This window comes from Cebidichthys violaceus, unplaced genomic scaffold (genome assembly GCF_023349555.1).
Source record: "Cebidichthys violaceus isolate CVI_PGR_0920_01 unplaced genomic scaffold, fCebVio1.0.p SCAF_20, whole genome shotgun sequence".
Lineage (NCBI taxonomy): Eukaryota > Metazoa > Chordata > Actinopteri > Perciformes > Stichaeidae > Cebidichthys > Cebidichthys violaceus.
The window spans coordinates 3,959,410-3,978,635 of NW_027176373.1; the positions used below are offsets into that span (position 1 = coordinate 3,959,410).

The following is a 19,226-nucleotide window of genomic DNA, read 5'->3' on the forward strand; positions in this document are numbered from 1 at the left end:
TCCAACATAAAGAGAATGAGAGAAAACAGACAGATGGAGAAAAGGTTTAAGAAAGACAGATCTACCATCGTGGTGCCCCTGCAGCACACCCCATGTGTCCTGCACAGACACCAGTTTGTGATAAACACAGCCACCAATCAGATTGTCAACCAGCTGCTTGCTTAGTCAGGATGATAAACACAGTCTACGCTTGTTCTACCTAAGACAGTGCTGATACCGAAGCATGCTGGACCAGCATAATGTCATCAATCCAGACAAATGGAGCATTTCTATTTCTTTCTTGTTTTGCTATTTATATACAGTAGCTGCAGAATCAAGTGGACACAACATCTCAAGGGCTTCCCAATGTTGACTTTGGAAAACCAAAATGTCCGTCACAGCCAGTGTCCACTTTGAGCAAACTCTCTGGGTGTACAGCAAAGGCATGGTCAAGCCTACTTAGTTGAATAAATCAAGTCCTCAGTAATGACGAATTGAGGCTGTCCTTACACCAGAGATATGATTAGAGTTTACCTTTTGAACTAATTGGCAAAAATAATATTGTACTTTTTTTCCCTGCCATTTGACGAAGAAGAGGCAGCCCTAACATGGTGAATGTTTCTTTAAAAAATTGGTAGAAGAAGTTTAACTGAAATGCCTGGTGAAGTCATTGTGTAATATGTAACTACTGGCAACATTGTTGACAACTCCGACAGATCCACAGAGCTGAACGGACCCCGCCATCAGCTTTAAATAGAAATGTATTTCATTTTCTGAGCTTGATTTAAGTGTGCAGCAGTAGCTTGCCAAACATACAAAAAGAAGTGGGTCACCTCGGACTATAAAGGCTGGACCCGTACTGAATATCATTAATGGTGTTTTGACCAAGGCCAAATGAGGCCATTATCAAGTTTTCCCTCAAACCAGCAGGCAGAGATTATAAGATTACATGAGGTGTAAGTCTGAATGACAGCTTTGGGGGGGGGGGGGGGGGTTTGAATGTTTGCCTCCACACCTTGGTCAGGTTAATCATTGACCGGCCTATGGCACAAGGTTCTCTGCGTTGTCTGGTGACAACCTATGACATTGCCAGCTGTACACATGCAGCAATCAGGGCTGCAACTGCATACAGAGGTTGTTGTTTTGTTCTGTGTGCAGACGTGGGTGCATATCTACACATAATTAGGCAAAAAAAAAAAAAATCTGATGCAAATCGGATTTTGATGAAATAACATGCACTTCCATGTAACATTATGCAAAGTAAATATATACAATACATTAAATACACAAGCAATTTTTGCTAAAGCAATTTTTCAGCCTCCACACATGAGGACAAGGACAAGTGCTATTTCACAGAGGCTGACAAAACTGTTAAAGCTCAATAAAAAATATTAAATAAATAAATAACTCACTGGTAATCATTAAGTGAGAACCTGTTGAGGCTTTGCCATATGAAATGAGTGTTTGGGCTTTATCAGGTGCTCTAGAGTAGTAAAAACCTAAGTTACAGATGTGTCTAAACTCTAAGTTGACATGGTTCCAAAGTGTCTTCAACTCTTCCTCCTTAGAAGCACTGAAGATCACTTTTAATGTCACTCTGTAGAGACAAAACATTACCTTTTACAAGCCCAACTTTGAAATAAATAAAGCTGGCAGGGATAGTGTACATTAGTCATGACCCTCAGCAAATCAAAAGAACTGCAGCTCTGGTACAGTAGGGATTCATCGAGTTGCTCACACTTCATCAGGTTGGAGTCTCGCTGCCAGAGGGGTCTGAACCTGCGGTCTCCTGCCGAGTAACCCTGGTTACTCTGCCACCCTGCTGACACCGATCAGGTGGAGGGAAAACTCCGAACCTTTGTCTCTTGAAAAATAACCCATTAGAGGAGCAAAGGAATTGCATATTCACTCCACTATAAAGCCGTATTTGTACAGACTCCAATTTATACTTCACGTAGTCAATAAAATGTCATGAGATTGACAGCCTGAAAATATCACTAAAATATGGTTTGAAATTTGCACTGGATTTTATGCAAAATAGTTAATAGACAAAAATAACATGTTCACGAACTGAGATTCCAAAATCCCTTTACAAGTATCTTACTTCTGTTTGTGGGGAAGATAAAGAGATGAGCTAACAGTGATCACTGAACCTTGGCAATCAAACCCAGGCACATCGTGACAACTTTTCCTTGAGTTCAATCAGCCTTCTCCCACAAGCAAGCGACGTGTGGACAGAAAGACGAGTGTATTCCTTCGACATCTAGCAACATAAAAAAAAATAAAAATAAAAATCAGACTGACAAGAAAGAGTACAAAAAAAACACAGAATGGCTCAGTGCCCAACTGCTCTGAGGGTTTTTACATTAACAGGCTATCACGGGAAAGCCGCAGAGGCAGCACATTCCACCAACTTGATTCCTTGATCAAAAAACAAGTCGTGACACATCAGACTTTACAGGACTTGCAGTGAAACTCGGCACTAAGAAAGTCCCGGTATATTTATGTGTACCTGTAGGAGCCTTCCATTTGTCTCCTCAAAGATTTGTACTTGTTTCTAAATCCACTCAAACACCACAGATGATGAAGCACATTCATCACGCAAAAAGATGAATGGAGAAAGATGGTGAAGCAGAAGAAGATAGTTAGACTAACAGCAGGAGGAGGGTGGGATGATATTCAATATAAATATTCTGACAAAAAAAAAAAAGTCTTCTTGAATTTTGATTGTAAAGAAACAATGTGTATGTATATGCATATTACGATTGCAAAATCACTGAAATAGTCTTGATATATTCATTCCTGGTTTATTACACTAATTGATAGGACCAGATTCAACTAAAAACTGAATAAACCATTGACAGATGTAGAGATACTTGCAGGGTATTACCGCGTAGGCTTACAAGACAAGAAACTACTAAGCTTCCATAAAAGAGGACACTAACCGTCAGGGAAAAAGAGGCGCTATATCACATAGCTTTACCATAGCCAAGCCATATGTTTATGAGTGAGCGAGGTAATCGTTTATGCTGTGATCAATTACTGAATTCATCTACAGAGATACGTTGGGATCTGCCTGATTCAGCTTATGAATCTAAAAAATAAGAAAAAAGGAAATTAGATCTCATGATATTGTTTTTTTGTAGTTGGTCTCTATTGATTTTACTCAACGGTGAACATATTGGTGACAAGTTGAAGTTAAAATAAATGGGTAGATGGTCTGTCCACCATCATCAGCAGCAGCAATAATTACATTTATTGGCCAAATGTGTGTTCAAAAGAAGGGGGAAGTCCGTGCATGCATGCAGAAAGCAGAAGTTGTAGAGAAAAAATATTTTTGTTTTCTTTCTTCTTTTGGTGTTGCTGGTGGGTGGAATATCTAACCACTTCCACCAACCAGTTTCCTGGGGCAACCCTGAGATGGTTGGCACAGTTTTAGTTTTTGCAAATATTCAACACTTTTTTGTTGGTTCATTTAAATATGTTGCTGCCTATTATTATGGGTAGTTTTTTTTTTTTTTTTACTTTCTATGGGATTTTTCTAAATGTCAAAGATTGTTTGGTGTATATCTGCCAATTACCACAATTCCAAAAACAAAAAAAGCCATTTAGTGCTCATGTTCAAACACACTGACCACAACGCAAAAGACATACATGGTTCGCTGTGTGCTAATTAGGTGTTGAATTAGAAAGTCTGAGAACTTCTGTGACACAATTTCTCAGAAGAATACCTAAATAACAACAACAACAATATCTGAAATAAGAAGTTTTACTTTTTTTACCCAGAATGCCACTTTGTCCCAAGAGGGGAAAAGGGCAGCGGCCTGAGACATTCTAGCTGCTAGACACCTCACTTCCCGTTTCCCGATAGAGTTGTTGCTAAACATAACAAGCACAATCCTTTGTTTATGAAGTACAGTAAGTCAGATCAGTCGGGGCTATATTTATGCTCACTCCTGACCCATCAGAGCAACAGATTTCATGTGAACGGAGCAGAGGAAGCATTTGTGGTAAAGAAATAGACTGCTGCCCTCACAGACAAATGATGGCAAGCCATATTAACATTTAATCAGTAGGGCTAACTAGTAACTACTAAGTGGTGGGAATTATATGTTAACATGTCAAAATGTCATTTTAGATATCTCAAATATAATTACACTAATATAATTACCACTAATTACAAATGTATTTCAGATATCTGAAATGCAAATTTAGATTTACAATCCCAAGCCGACTTATCGATAATTTAAATTTGACTATTCAGAGTTGAATTATCAATATCTAAAATTCCATTTATGAGATATATATATATATATATATATATATATATAATGTAAGAACAAGTGTAAATATCTACAATGAACATACATATTAATTGAATTGTTGATGTCAATAATTAATATTTTGACTCGTGATAATTTAGTTGTAGGTATATAATAATCAGAATTGCAATGAATCAAAATGACCTGTGTATGTCAACTTGGAATTAAAACAATTAAACTTAATTAACTTAATAATTAAACAATTAAAATGGTATTATAAATATCTGTCAATGGTAAAAGTTGACTAGTCACAGATATCTACAGTTAGCATTTCCACTAGTAAGAAATTAATATTTGATATAAAGAATTAACATTTTGACTAATGACAAATTAACTGTGGCTATCAATTAGAATTGCTCCTTGTCAAAATGACACTACGGATATGTTGGCTTGGAATTCAAACAAATTCAAAGTAAAATAGCAACTGTTGATATCTGCATTTGCTATTAACGCTACTGATTAAATGTTTAAAGTTTTGTCAATAAACGATTATTGAATTAATGCGGTCTATTTATGGTCTAAATGTCTCAAGCTGAGCTAGGTTACACTGGTACACAAACCTTTAAATTTATGACATAGGGAGAGATATGCAGGGACAGGAACATTAAAGCATTGTGCCGACGGTCATCACATGTTCATTAGACAAGGATGGGTTTAGAAAAAAAAAAACTATCCACCAAGGATCTTGTATTCTATTCTGAGTATTGGTAATCTACACCAACAAATGCCTCTCAGCTAGCTTTTGCCAAGCCTCCACAGCCGTCACATGATGTGCAATGAGGCATTTGTGTGTGCATATGTTTGTCTGCTCATAGTGCACAGTATGTGGGTGTAATGTGTCAAGATGCATCGACTGCAGTTTTCTTGGCCGATTGCGATTTTACATTTTTTTCAAAGTCCGACCTCACCACTGTCCCAAAACACAATTTCAATAACCCCTAAGTCAGTGTAAACTGTCAAAAATGATTTCACGTTATCGTAATCCATTGTGGTTATTTGTATAGAAACACAGAATTTAAACGAAACTTACTTTAATTAAAAAAAACTTGGCTTTAGTAGTTTTAACTATGTATCATAAGCTGGTTAGAGATAGCGTTAGGAAGTAAAACAGGCCATAAATCTCTCTCTAATATCTCGTTTATATTGCTGTGAAACCCTCTCCCTTCAGACAACTGGTTTTATTCAAGTTTCTCGCCAACAACACAATTTTACAAGATTCAATTTGAACAAATCATGATAGCGATATAATTTACCTTCTCCTAATATCATTTTTACTGAGTAGAGCGTGAACGCATCATAATGCAAGTCAATGCAATATCTGTTAACGTCAGCTCTGTAATAAGTCAGGTGTGACTGAGCTCGTTGCAGCAGGTAGATGATGGAGTGGACGACGCCATCATCTACCTGCTGCAACGAGCTCAGTCACACCTGGATGGAACCGGTGGCTCTGTGAGAATCACTTTCTTTGACTTCTCCAGTGCATTTAACACCATCCAACCAGTGCTACTGAGTGAGAAGCTGCGGGAGGTGGGGGTTAACGCGTCCACTGTCTCCTGGATCACTGACTACCTCACAGGCAGACCACAGTTTGTCCGACTGGGCCGTGTGCTGTCTGATACGGTGGTCAGTGATACTGGAGCCCCACAGGGAACTGTTCTGTCTCCCTTCCTGTTCACCTTATACACCACTGACTTCCAGTACAACTCGGGGTCATGCCATCTGCAGAAGTTCTCTGATGACTCTGCAGTGGTCAGGTGTATAAGGGACGGACGGGAGGAGGAGTACAGGGCAGTAGTGGATGACTTTGTGGAGTGGGCCGGTAGAAATCACCTGCTTCTGAACGTGGCCAAGACCAGAGAGATGGTGGTCGACTTCAGGAGGAGGACGACGGCTCCACAGCCACTGAGAGTTCTGGGAGAGGACGTGGACATGGTGATGGAGTACAAGTACCTGGGTGTCTCCATCGACAGCAGACTGAGCTGGAAGGCCAACATCAACGCTGTGTACAAGAAGGGGATGAGTCGACTCTTTTTCTTGAGGAAACTTCGATCCTTCAACGTGTGCAGCAAGATGTTGGAGATGTTCTACCAGTCTGTTGTGGCCAGTGCACTGTACTTCGCCGTAGTCTGCTGGGGGAGCAGCATTGGAGCCAGAGACACCAACAGACTTAACAAACTGGTTAAGAAGGCCGGCTCCATCATCGGCTGTAAACTGGACAGTCTGGAACAGGTGGTGGAGAGGAGGACACTGAAGAAACTATCATCCATATTGGATAACCAGGACCACCCTCTCCACCACCTACTGCAGGGACAGCGGAGCACTTTCTCCAACAGAATGATCCAGCTCCGCTGTCATAAGGACAGGTACAGGAGAACGTTCCTGCCTACTGCTATAAGACTGTACAATAAATCACCTCGGGCCAAATCAAATCATTAAACCTCTGCACTACTGTTTATTTAGTTGATTTAATATTATTCTGTTATATTCACTGTGTATATAGTGTGCATTTTTTATATAACATCTTTACTATATTATAACTGTATATATTGCGACGTGCATCTTTCTTGTATTTTTCTTTTTATATAATATTAAGATTTTTTTTTACCTGTGACCTATTGCTGCTCTGTAACCTATTGCTGCTTGTAACAAAATAATTTCCCCTCGCGGGATCAATAAAGTTAGTATCTATCTATCTATCTATCTATCTATCTATCTATCTAACTCTGTGTGTGTGTATATATATATATATATATATATATATATATATATATATATATAAATATATATATATATATATATATATATATATATATATAACATATATGACAATCTGTTATCTTGTGATGGGAAAGTGTCGTACTTGATGAGCTATCATTATGACAACTGAGCAAATTCAATCTGCTTAGGATCTTGGGCACTCTCTGCCCACCTCAAGGGACACACATCCCCAGACAACAACAAAAGAAACATTAAAAAAGGGTAAAGAAGAGAGTGGTTGAAAGCTCCAGAAAAAAACAAACTACTCTCTAAGTTCACTAATTATTTTTTGCATTAAACATACATGACAATTTCACTACTACTGATGTCCTGTACGCAGTAGAACTGTTTCTTCATAACACACATGCATTATGGTAGGTGTCTCTTTTACTTTTGTACTTCTTTCCATATTTTGCAGTGAATAAAAAGACTAGCTTTGTCCTGCAAAAAGAGCTTAAAATCCATCATGTGACCTGATACATAGGCCTTAGATATGTTCACGACACCCAACACCAGCGTAAACATGCCAGCAGACACCAAAACAGCCTTAGAAAAGAACCAGCTTGGCTGCTAAGAGGCCTAGACCTCCTTTAGCTCTCTGAACTACAGTGACCCCAATCGAAGCCTACATCAAAGACTCGGTACAGTAGAGCTCTGAAGGGGCGAGAGCGAGCGAGGCAGACAGAGGGACGAAGAATGACGAGATAGAGTGAATGAAAGAGATATTGTTGGGAAATGCGTGTTGGCCGTTGATCAGATCTGACATGTCCGCTGTAAGTTCATGTGTTAAGCCTCTTTAAGGAAAAGTAGCGATATGGAATCCGCTTGATCTTTCAGCTCCACAATGACGACCAAGTTGGAGACACCTGCTTTTGAAAACCTGACTTTACACAAGCCTCTGGGGGCCATCATACGAGTCCAAAAGCAGGCTTCGGAGTAAGGTACTACTCCACACAGAGTATTGCAAGGCATCACAGGACATTTCCACACACTCAACAAAATACACAGAAACATGTTCGGCCTGTGTAGCTAATGCTGAGAGCAAAATGTTAACTGAGTGTTTGCAAGTGATGAAGTCCGAGGGGAAAAAATTGAAAGTGTTAATTAAGCAGTAAGATTCAGTGAAAGGCAAAGAAGAGTGAAATGTTTTGCATACAGCAAAGGTTATCAGTAAGCCTATTAAGCAACAGGAACTCAAACAAACAATGTGAATTGAGGTTGGCATAATCTTAGAGATTACAAATCCAGGAAACTGAGTCAACAGACATGAGTCTGACGTAGTTTGGCGGGAGGTTGTTTTATGTGACTATCGAGGACACTTGCAGTAAGATTTGAAATTCCCTGTGTGCAGTTTATCTCAAGCATATGGCTTGTTAAAAAATAATTGTGAAATTTTATGTAAAATAATGAACATAAAAAGGACTGACTTTGTATCACAATATAGTACATACATGCAATATCACATGTAAATAATCAAATTGATGTTCAGAGGAATAAACTATGTTCCACTGTTAATAATGACATCGGACAAAATTCTTCACAAACGTGAAAACTCCATTTAAAAGTTTTTAATTGCAATTTATTTTGGAATTACTAATTTGGACAACAGAGCTTTGTGAAATGATGACGATCCAATTAATGATGATGTTGAATTACCTGCCAGACCTCGCATGTGGTTTCTAGAGACGTGTTCGCGCAGTAAGTGACACATTCCATTCAATTCCGTCACCTAATCTTGCCAATCACTATATTTAATTAGCACCCACAGCTACAAAACCCTACAATGTAGTTGAAAGGCCCGCCACTGGTAAAATGTTCAAGAATATTTCGGTTACCTACAGTTTCAACAAGCAACAACATGTAAAAGAAAATGCAACTGTAATGATTGAAGCCGGGCATACAACCTCAAACACTGAAACCAAACTTTGAGTGTGGCTAAGGGGCAATTATAATAGTAATCATCACCCAATGAATCATCACAATCACCAGCACCATTACCTCGTTTATTCATATTCATGGGACTCGCCCGACTACTACTGAAATCCCTCACAACGACTCCTGTTTACGTTTTTGCTGCATGATGTCTCCCTTTTATTGGCCACTTGGATCTGTCCCCAAAACTGTGAATAGACCGTCCACTTTGTTCCGAGGCTTCCATCAACGAAGGCCACATGTCTCAGGCTGTGAGCCGTCTGTGCGAGCTGTTGACTGCAGATATTTGCATATATTTAAGTCAGTTTCAGCTCAAAGAAGGTGGTATTGTGTTGGAATGCCGGGTCTGAACTGTGTGATGATAAGCACTGATAAAACAATGTTTATCACACTGAGTGCTAAAAAGCTAGAAAGTTAGGAAATAAGTTAAAAAACACCGTCACTGCCTGTGTTATAAATGTTAATTTTCTATTAATTCACTGTGTTTTTCACGTAGCCAATCAATAACACAACAATAGTTGTTATTGTTATTATTATTATCATTAGCAAGATCCTTTTTGTAAAATAATTTGTGAACTTTTTTTATTTGTGAATAATTATAACAAGTTTTCTGGAATATTCTTCGAGAATATGATTTCACAGGGAAACCATTTCTGGGAAATTAAATGTTCAATTGAGGCTGTGTTATGGGTAAAATAATAAAATAATAATTTAAATATAGTTCTGTCATGTTTTGTCTTTAAGCTTTTCAGGAGTCATCTATTGTGATGATAATGATCTAAAATGATGTAAAATTGCATAGTTCTAAGTCAAAGACGATAGACCCTTCCATAACCCAGATAGGCCAAAATAACTGACAAACAAACAAAAGCACAAAAAGTTTTTAAAAAGATGCTTACATGTGTGGGTGAGTGCCTCCTTTGACATCCAGAATCTGCAGCACACTTCTAACATAAGAGTGTGTGCGTGTGTGTTTGAATGTCATCTTCTGTTTACAGGTTTTTTTATGCCTGTGTGAAATAGGAAGAGCTCTGAGGGGCCATCAGGGGTGAGTAGGTGAGGACAAAAATGCGACCGAGTGACCGTTTAAGCAAAGAGAGGGAGGAGCACACCAGAGCAGATATGTACACGTGGCCTTCCACACACACACACACACACACACACACACACACACACACACACACACACACACACACACACACACACACACACACACACACACACACACACACACACACACACACGTTTGAATTAACTCTTTAACCCTTAGTATGCGTCAGTATGACTCACATATTTTAAGATGAAAAAATGAATAGGCGTGATGTACAGAAATGTATGTACTGTACAGTTAAGCGTTAGCTGCTGCATGTAAAGAAAGTAAATGAAGCCCAAGTAAAACATATATAACATACCTAATGGAAGAAGTATCATGCTACTTAAATGTATCTTAAACAATTGGTTTCAAACAATGTTTCAAGGCCTTATTTCACTCTGGGCATGAAGCAAAAACATTTGTCCATCTGATTATCAGTTACACAACAAGAAGGTTTGAACAAGCAACATGAATGAGCCAAATTGTGTTCCAACTGTGCTGAAAATTCCCATAGAGCGGCAAGGTGGGCTCCATGATATACAGTACATGGAGTCAGCTGCTACGCTAACACATGTGGATACCATTGTCCTGTTTTCATTCCTACTTTGAGGTTTACCTCTGTCAGCTTATAATGTACAGTGTATCAAATACGGCAGTGTATCCTGATGCTATAATTAGTTATGTTGTGTTGTCAACAGCTCCTGTGCATTAAGTAGCCATATGCATAAGAATATTACACAATGTGCTTAGAGGCACCGTCACGCAACAGTACTGTGTCTACAGTAAACCTCACAGTGTGCATTTAACATACAAACACTCGGTTTCATGCAGAGCTGAAACAATTAGTCTTTAAATTACTTATTCAATGTAAGACGATCAATCCGCAATCATTAGCCTTATTCCACTTAAAAATGAAATACAATCTAAATTACTCAAAGTGTTATTTAGTGGGATATGTTGGATCATTGTGATAATTTGTGCAGCATGATCATTTCAGAGAACATGATAATTTGAGAAAAGAGAATATTTAATAACTGCTAAACTAATTAAATATTCTCTTTTCTCAAATTATGGTCCATTGGTAAGTCGTTTAGTAGTTTGTTTTTGCCATTTGTTTATACTGTAATGTGGTTGGTTTTTTTAAGACCTTACAGAGTGTTGGTGCCCTGCATCACCGGCACACAGCATGGAAGCACACACCATGCTGGCGCAACAAGCATCAACATACCAGAAAGCAGTGCCGCTGAAAAGGCAGCACTGTGGCACAGATTTGTAGTGCAACCGAAATTTGTTTTTAAAAACAACACTTTGTTGTTTCAATGAATTATAAAGTTATAAAAAAAAACAAAAAAAAAACACTCCATAAAGTGATTAATACAGCAGCTCATTAGAAGGCCATCTTTGCATTTCTACAAAGCTTAGTCTTCATTAATCAAAACACTCCTTTAGAGTTCTACTCTCAGCCATATCCGAGGTGAAGCGAGGCGTGTCCACCGTGACACTCGTCATTCTCACTGTGCTGCACGTCTATGACTTTCTCACAGAACTCATTTCCCTCACATTAAACACGACCACACTGCATCCCCAGAAATGGACACATCATGTTTTCTCAATGAATCATTTCCTGTAGGAATAACACAGTTACGTAACTGTGATATCGTTATAACGAGCACCGTGTTACAACACAAGTTTTGGAAAAATACCAGAGGGCGGAGCAAGGACAAATTATGGCGAGATACTGTATATGGGAACAACTTCACAACTGTGCCCAGAATAATATTGATTGAACATCTGATTGCCAGCAACCACAAAAGAGAAAGTGCCCTGGGTTACTTCAATAACCAAACACACAAGATTAGAAATATGTATACACTGTCATCAGGGTGACTATCAGCAACTCAACTAGTTACATTCCCTTCCTTATTTAACTATTTCTTTCCACTACTGTCTCTTTCCAACCTAGCAACTAATGTATCACCTCATCTGCCTTCTCTGACAATATTTGTGTAAATACAGGAGAAAGTATTCCTATATTACATTTGTCATGGCATTCCTAAAATGTGATGTGATGTGGAGAAATTGGAGAAATATGCGTCCTGCTGTGTCTGCCTATTGGAGGCGATAAGATGCTTTCCGACCCAGGGGTGCTAGCACTTCCCTCACACAAGAAAAAAAGTCACGGACAAACATACAGCAACACCTGCGAGTAATCTTTTTGGGGGCTTATTGAGGGGATGTTTCTTTTGTGCTTGAATCACACAGACTTGGGCATGACCGCTGTGAAACGCACCGACTGCTTTCTTTTATCAAATGCAAGGTGTCCCACAGGGAACTGAAGTGCCCTGATACATCACTCTGAGCTTTATTGGAATTCAGGAGCATCAATAGAGACCAGATATGTTCTGTGGCTGCGGGAGACCAAATCACAGCCCTGTTCTGCCCAGGTAATTCTGACTGCATTTATTGTAAACATAAAGAGTCACAATGGTATATAAATAACTTTTAATCTGGTTGTGGTCCTGAGGCAAAGATGTCCAAAAAAAAAAAGTGTCTAGATCACAGTTTCTACTCTGAGAAACGTATCACAGCTAAGACTGCCGTAGAGTATGAATAACCCTTTACTAAAATGTACACTAAAATGTGCACATATTTTAACATTTACAAAAGCACAGCAAATACAAAGTCAAGCATTGCGTGAAAGAAAGCAAAGTAATTCCATGAGACCTACCTGGAGAAGCCGACAGAAAAAGAGGACAGGGCTGCAGCAGAGGGGAGCCCATCGTCGCCCCTCTGTAACCCGGATGACTCTCCAAACCGGTTCCCCCTGGCCCAGCTCTCCCCCACCAGAGGCAGGTTTGAGTACAAGCCAAAAAGATCCTGGTCTTGTAGGCCCACTGCGGAGGACGGGTTGGCTCTGTAGTGGTAGCTAGATCCTGCTCCTACGCTCATAGATGAGGGCATGGTGCCACCTCCATGGTGAGAGCTCATGCTGCTCTGGAGACACGGCGCCTGGCAGAAACCAGCGCTGTCCTGCTTCTCCTGTTTGACAACACCAGGAGTACGGATGTGGATGAAAGAGTCGTCCGGATCCTTCTCTTCCTTGATCATAACGCTGGAGAGAAGTGTTGCAGGCTGCTGTTGATGGTGAAGCTGATGCTGCTGGAGAAGGTGGTGCTGATGGTGTATGGGCTGGTGCTGCTGATCCGAGCCATTCACACTGGTACAGTTCACTCCGTTACCCATGACAGGCTTTGTTTCCTTTAGCAAGCCGCTGACAGCACCACCGCCACCACCACCCCTGCTGTCATGTAGGATGTTATCCAAGTGTGCCACTTCTGAATCCAAATCAAAATCGCTGATTTCTGGCAGGGAAGTAGGAAGGTCCAGGTCTTGCCAAATTTCGATATCCTCCATTTGGCGACTGCTGTTGCCATCCAAATCACAGGGACCTGTGTGTCCGCTGTAAGTTTCCGGGTCGTCTTTATCCGGAGACAAATTAGCCTCCTGCTTGATGTGCTGGGGGAAAAGGTCTGGCAGAGGGAGGTTGCCCAGGATGGAGGAGACTGAGGCGCTTATGACAGAGGTGGCCCTCTGGTCCAGATCCGGTTTCAGCAACGGCAAGTCGCCCTCCATGTTGAATCCGCCAATATCCTGGTGTTGTTTTGGCATTCTAATGATTTTACCCTCCTTCATGTCTGACCCCTCAAACAGAACATGATGCTGAGGGGAGTCAAAGAGGCCTCCAAGCTCCCCCTGGTCTTTGGTTCCACACCCTCCATTTCGGGCCACTGTGGGCTGGGGCAGGGACCCCTGGCCAGGCGGGTGCGTTGCAGACTGGAGCAGTGAACCAGCTGTGTCACCTGTATCTCTGCATTCTCCGCCTCCTGTCTCTCCAAATGTCAGACTGTCGTCTCGATTACCGTTGCGCTTCAGTCCACCCTGATCCATTTCTTTATCCCGACAGGACAGTGAGGGTGAGTCAAAGAGTGCACAACACACACACACACACACACACACACACACACACACACACACACACACACACACACACACAGGGAGAGAGAGAAAAGAAACAAGATTAAGCTATTAAAAAAAAAAAGAGCTGATGCTGGTTAAGATGATACATACACAGTGGAGTTTTTATATATATATATATATATATATATATATATATATATATATATATATATATATATATATATATATATATATATATCATAGATCATTCACAGTGATAGCTGTCTTGAAACATCTGCAATAAAATTGTATTATGGTGCAGTTTAAAAGCACTAATGGTGCAAGGTCCATATATATTATTATGATGCCTCTGCCTACACCATTCTCTTATTTATTTATTATTTTCCAGAAATGACAGCAGTCGTATGTAACCGCGATATCCTCCTCTCACACCCACACTGGAGAGATATGACAGAGGCACAAATGGCACAAACCAGGCTGAGAAAAAAATCAGCACAGGGAGAAAAAAAGCCATTACATAACATAACTGACTATAATGTTGATGTTATTTCTTTGAACTGTGCCCTCCACTCAACTCAAGCGTCAAGAAGCGCAAGCAACGCTCAGGCATAAGTTGTGTAACAGCCAGTGCCACTGACAATCCCAGATACAGCCGAGCATGTGTGTAACAACACACATCTGTCGAAGGAGAGTAACGCACTAAGGGTCTCTGGGCATTCGCAGCAGTCACCAATAACTGTCTATCTCCATTTGCAACAGAGCGCAAATTACCAACTCAAGTCAAAACTCAATTTACAAAATAAGAAATGTAAATAAAACTATAACACAATCAAATGAATACAAGCAAAACCATGTGGCATCAACCTGTGCAAAGAAAAAGCTCTATGCTGTTCATACTGCGGCTCACTAATTTTAATCCCAATTGTTAAAATTAAAAAACGTTAAAAAAAACGTTGGCAAACTGTCACCTGCGACAAATGCTCCGTTTCAAAGTCAGTGCCTCTGACTAAATATTTAAAAACAGGACCTACATCGCTCAGATCATTCTGAACTTCGTCTACTTTATATGCAATAAACGCCACATAAAAAAAAAAAAGTTACCTCGAATTAACGCATTGGTAAAGACGACTGGGCCATTTCCTGTTATTTGGCTCTGTAATATGCTTGTGGCTTGAAGCAGCGGTCGAAAAAGACACGAGTCCATAGCCTGCAGCACATATAAGATATATGGTGCTATACGGGCAGCGGTTTACAGCACATAGCTGCTGCTCTGTGTTACACGTGAGGTTCAAGGACCCATGGGTGGCTCTCGAAGAGCTTCCTGCAAAAATTAGGAATTATTTGTTATTTCTTTAAAACTCCCTGGTGGAAAATGAAATTGTTTTGGTCACAGGTTTTATACACTGTTAATGCATTTTAATGTCAGTACTGCATTCAGGCTGGGACACACAATCTTTCCTAATTGTGATTGCTGGTGTTTTTTTAGAGAAGTTAATTAAGATCGTTGGTGTATCAAAGTCCCCTGAAGTTTGGAGTTTCCTGACTTGCCATAGGCTACTGTACTTTTCCCACCAAACAGCACAACACATCATTACAGCATTAGTGCAACCTGTTGGCTGCGATGGGAAATTGCACCGATCACATGCCTACGACCGGAGATAATCTGACGTTTGTGCAAACGTTTTTCTTTTCTTTTCTTATACAAAAATAAGACGGTTGCTCCGAGCGCTGGTTAGGGAATCTGTCAGCGGGGCGCACGATGCAGGGTTGTCAGTGCGCACACCACGCAGCACCGGGGACGCTCCTCGTCGGCCTACCTCCGGGGGCGGGGGGACAACCAAGCGTTTGCCTCCCTCGATAATTCTCCAGCGATACAAACAAGTGGTTGTTGCAGTATAAGCAGATCGTACCTGTAATGAGAGGATGCGCTCCTCCAGTTAGGTCATCTCCCGTCAGCCCAAGTTGGGAAACATATGAGAAATAACGCGACGTCCACACACACACACACACACACACACACACACACACACACACACACACACACACACACACACACACAGACACACACACACAGTGAAAGCTCTCGATTAAAACCCGGTCCTTGCAGCAATGTTGCGCGGTGAAATGTCAGCTGGGTTTGTCACCGCCTCTCTCCCCGTGCGGCAGGATAACATCGTCCGCAATATCAACTATTTTAGAACTAAAGTCAACAGCGTCGCTGACCTGGCTGGCGCAGTCGAGATCCACCGTGTGCGCGCGTCTGCTTGGCCGATCTGTCGATAACTTTTGACGCACGTCGCCGGTATGAGAAAAAAAAAAAAAAAAGTGATCGATCGCTTACTCGCTCGTGATTTCAGGGTAATTCCGCAGTGATTCCACAGATCTGCGCCGCGCAATTCTCCTCTTGCGCCATTAAACCCGTGAGTACATCAAAGTTATATAATACAGCCGTGCTGCCCTGGCGTACTCAACTGAAAACTCAGGCAGGGCAGGGCGGACAGTTAGTGAAACGGTGTCAAGCTCAGTGAAACAAGCTGCTCGCTTCTGCCTTGTCCTTTCAGAATAAAAGCCTTTGTTGGCGCCATCGTCGATTAACGTTACATGGTTTGAATATATGAAAAGAAATTACGTCGGAAGGTATTTTAAAGTAGATGTTTGACCATAATGGCCAGTTTGGGCACAATACACGGCATGATTTAGTTTTTTTATTCAGTTATGTTTTTTAAGACGAGCATTTTTTTTTTTGCTTTTATTTTAAAGCAGAAACAGCTCTGCTTTCTGCCACCTTCTGTATATCTATGGAAATTGACGCAGCTGTTAGTTTGACACTTGCCTGTGAACGCCCCTTTCCCTGTTGAATCTCTCTGCTGAGGAATCTGTCAAAACGTGTCTCCGTAGGCCTTCGCTGGGAGGACCTATAGGTTGTAATTTATGTTCTGCTATAGCCTTCAACCACCAAAGTTAGTGCAAAGCCCTTTATAGCTTTGAGTTCCAAAAGTTAAGTTCCTCTCTGAGGGCCCCTTTTTGAGTCAAATAAGGTTCTGAGCAAAGAACAGGGAGGTCTATTTTTCCTCAAACAAGAGCATGCAATCACGATTAGGCTATAGAATCCAAGGTTTCATATGTTACTTGATAGTTATCTTCTCAACTATGAAATTCACGATAATGAATAAAACTCTGCTCCTCAGATATGGAGTCCATGATATGTATCACAATTAAATCGATTTTGGTCATGAGAGGTCTTGATTTACCGAGTCCACATCAAGACAGGCGGCTGACGATGCTTAGACACAGACTGTAAGCGAGACATATGACCCCGGGTGGTTTTGACATCTAATTTCAGTTATTCATCCAGAGTTCATTCTAGGCCATGAATGAACTGGGAATCACACTGACATTGAGAGACAATAAGCATACAGGGAACTGTTGAAGAAAAGAGGAAGAACATCCACTACAGACTAGGAAGGTGCACTCAATAGAGTGCATATCCCTGCCAGGTGTGTCTGCAACGACCACTGCTGTAATGTGTGAATGAATTAATACAGCCCACACATGGCTAACCCACCTTTTAGACACCAATGGCTTGTAAGGTGTCTCAAAAAACAAGCAGCGATGCATGCAGACAAGCGGCTCAAAGTTGTCATATTGGCTAAGACACTTCATACGATTTTGCAAAAAAAGAAATTTAACTCACCAAGCTGTTCCCTCATTGTGTCTCGGGACACAGAGCAGTGGTTGAAACATGTTGGTGATTTTAATGATTTTGCCACAATAATAAAGGCTTTTTGATATTTCCTTCCTCTTTGGTCTATTTTGGATTGCCTTCCTGTTTATGCTGATTTGTTTTTCCAAAAGCGCCTGACATATTTTGATCTACGGTTGAATACACAGAGCAACCTCTCTCCTAGGCAATAAAAGGTGTTTTGAGAAGCTGCGAGTCGCCACAACCTTGAGCATTTAGCCATAACTGGCCACCCGAGAGTATTTATGCCGTTTTCTGCAGCAGAATGCGAGATTAGCCGTAGACAGACACCGATATGCACACTCACTCACTGATGCACACACGAGGGATTGTGTGAGTCTTCTGGCAGAAATAACTAGACATCCTGTCAAGGAGAGAACAACGTCCAAACAGAACCATGAACGAGGGGCGAGATCTTTCTCTGCTCTCAACAAAGCAGAGTTGTAAAATGGGAGCGCAGCGTTATTCACTACAGCACAGAGTGACGGGTCAAAGGCCAAGTTGACTGGCACTCCCGGAATTTAAAGCACAAACCTGATTTATAATCTCTTACATGACAAGTCCCTTACATATATAATCTGTAGATAGATAGGTCAATGACTTCTTCAAAGATAACACATTTACAATGACGTAAAACACAGAAAAGTAGCAGATCCTAATAGGGACCTTAAAATGTTTTATTGTATCCAAATAATTCATTGATTGTCTAAATTGTTGTAAATAAATTTTCTGTCAGTCAACTAACTTTAATTAATCAACAAATTGTTTCAGGTCTACAGAATACAAAGAAAAATCACAATACTTGAAATATAAGAGGCCAAGAGAGGCACTCTGAATGTTCTGACTTTGCTAGTTCAGTTATGATCTTTTGTGATAGTCGCAATCCCTTTAATGCATTTAAAGGACCTACTTGAGTCCAACATGAACTGACGAGTGACCTTTCAGTGATATTAAGACTATTTTACAATTCTGTTGGTCACCTTCACCAGACAAGGTCTTCAGTTAGAAATTAATTTCTCATTTTTATGATGACACAGTGGACCATAACAAGGAGTGATTAGAGTTGTGTTCTGCAGAGTCAACTTAGGGTGAAGAAGAAGAAGATGAAGAGAGGAGAGGAAGGGAGGTGGACAGTCCAGGCTGTGCAGACCGGCCCAGACACCCATGCTGTTCCATCTGCAAGAAAAGAAACAAGGATGGGTAGATGCAAACCAACAGGCCAGAAGAAGAAAGAAGGAAAAGGGGTGGGGGATAAGGGGGGGCAGTTGTGGCCCTCCATGCAAGTCGTTCGATTAGAAGGAGCAGAGTGTGTCCTGTGCATGTGGATGTCTCATTAAGACCTAGCGTGGCTGGAGAGAGGCAGGAGCTCCCCAGGGCCCGAGTAAACCACACTGTTCTGAAAACATCACAGGGAACACTGTGA

At 40.8% G+C, this 19,226-nt stretch overlaps 1 protein-coding gene across 1 annotated transcript in view; it reads right to left on the minus strand.

The window, feature by feature from the left end:
* LOC137876284 (glucocorticoid receptor-like) overlaps positions 1 to 16,527 on the minus strand; it is a 59,528-nt gene extending 43,001 nt beyond the window's left edge. Inside the window, exons 1-2 of the mRNA XM_068715727.1 lie at positions 15,972 to 16,527; positions 12,812 to 14,033 (exon numbers count right to left, since the gene is read on the minus strand). Of these exons, the coding sequence (XP_068571828.1) occupies positions 12,812 to 14,031 (1,220 nt within the window). The 5' untranslated portion in view covers positions 14,032 to 14,033; positions 15,972 to 16,527. The remainder of the gene's footprint in view (positions 1 to 12,811; positions 14,034 to 15,971) is intronic.
* Between the last annotated feature and the right edge of the window lie 2,699 nt (positions 16,528 to 19,226).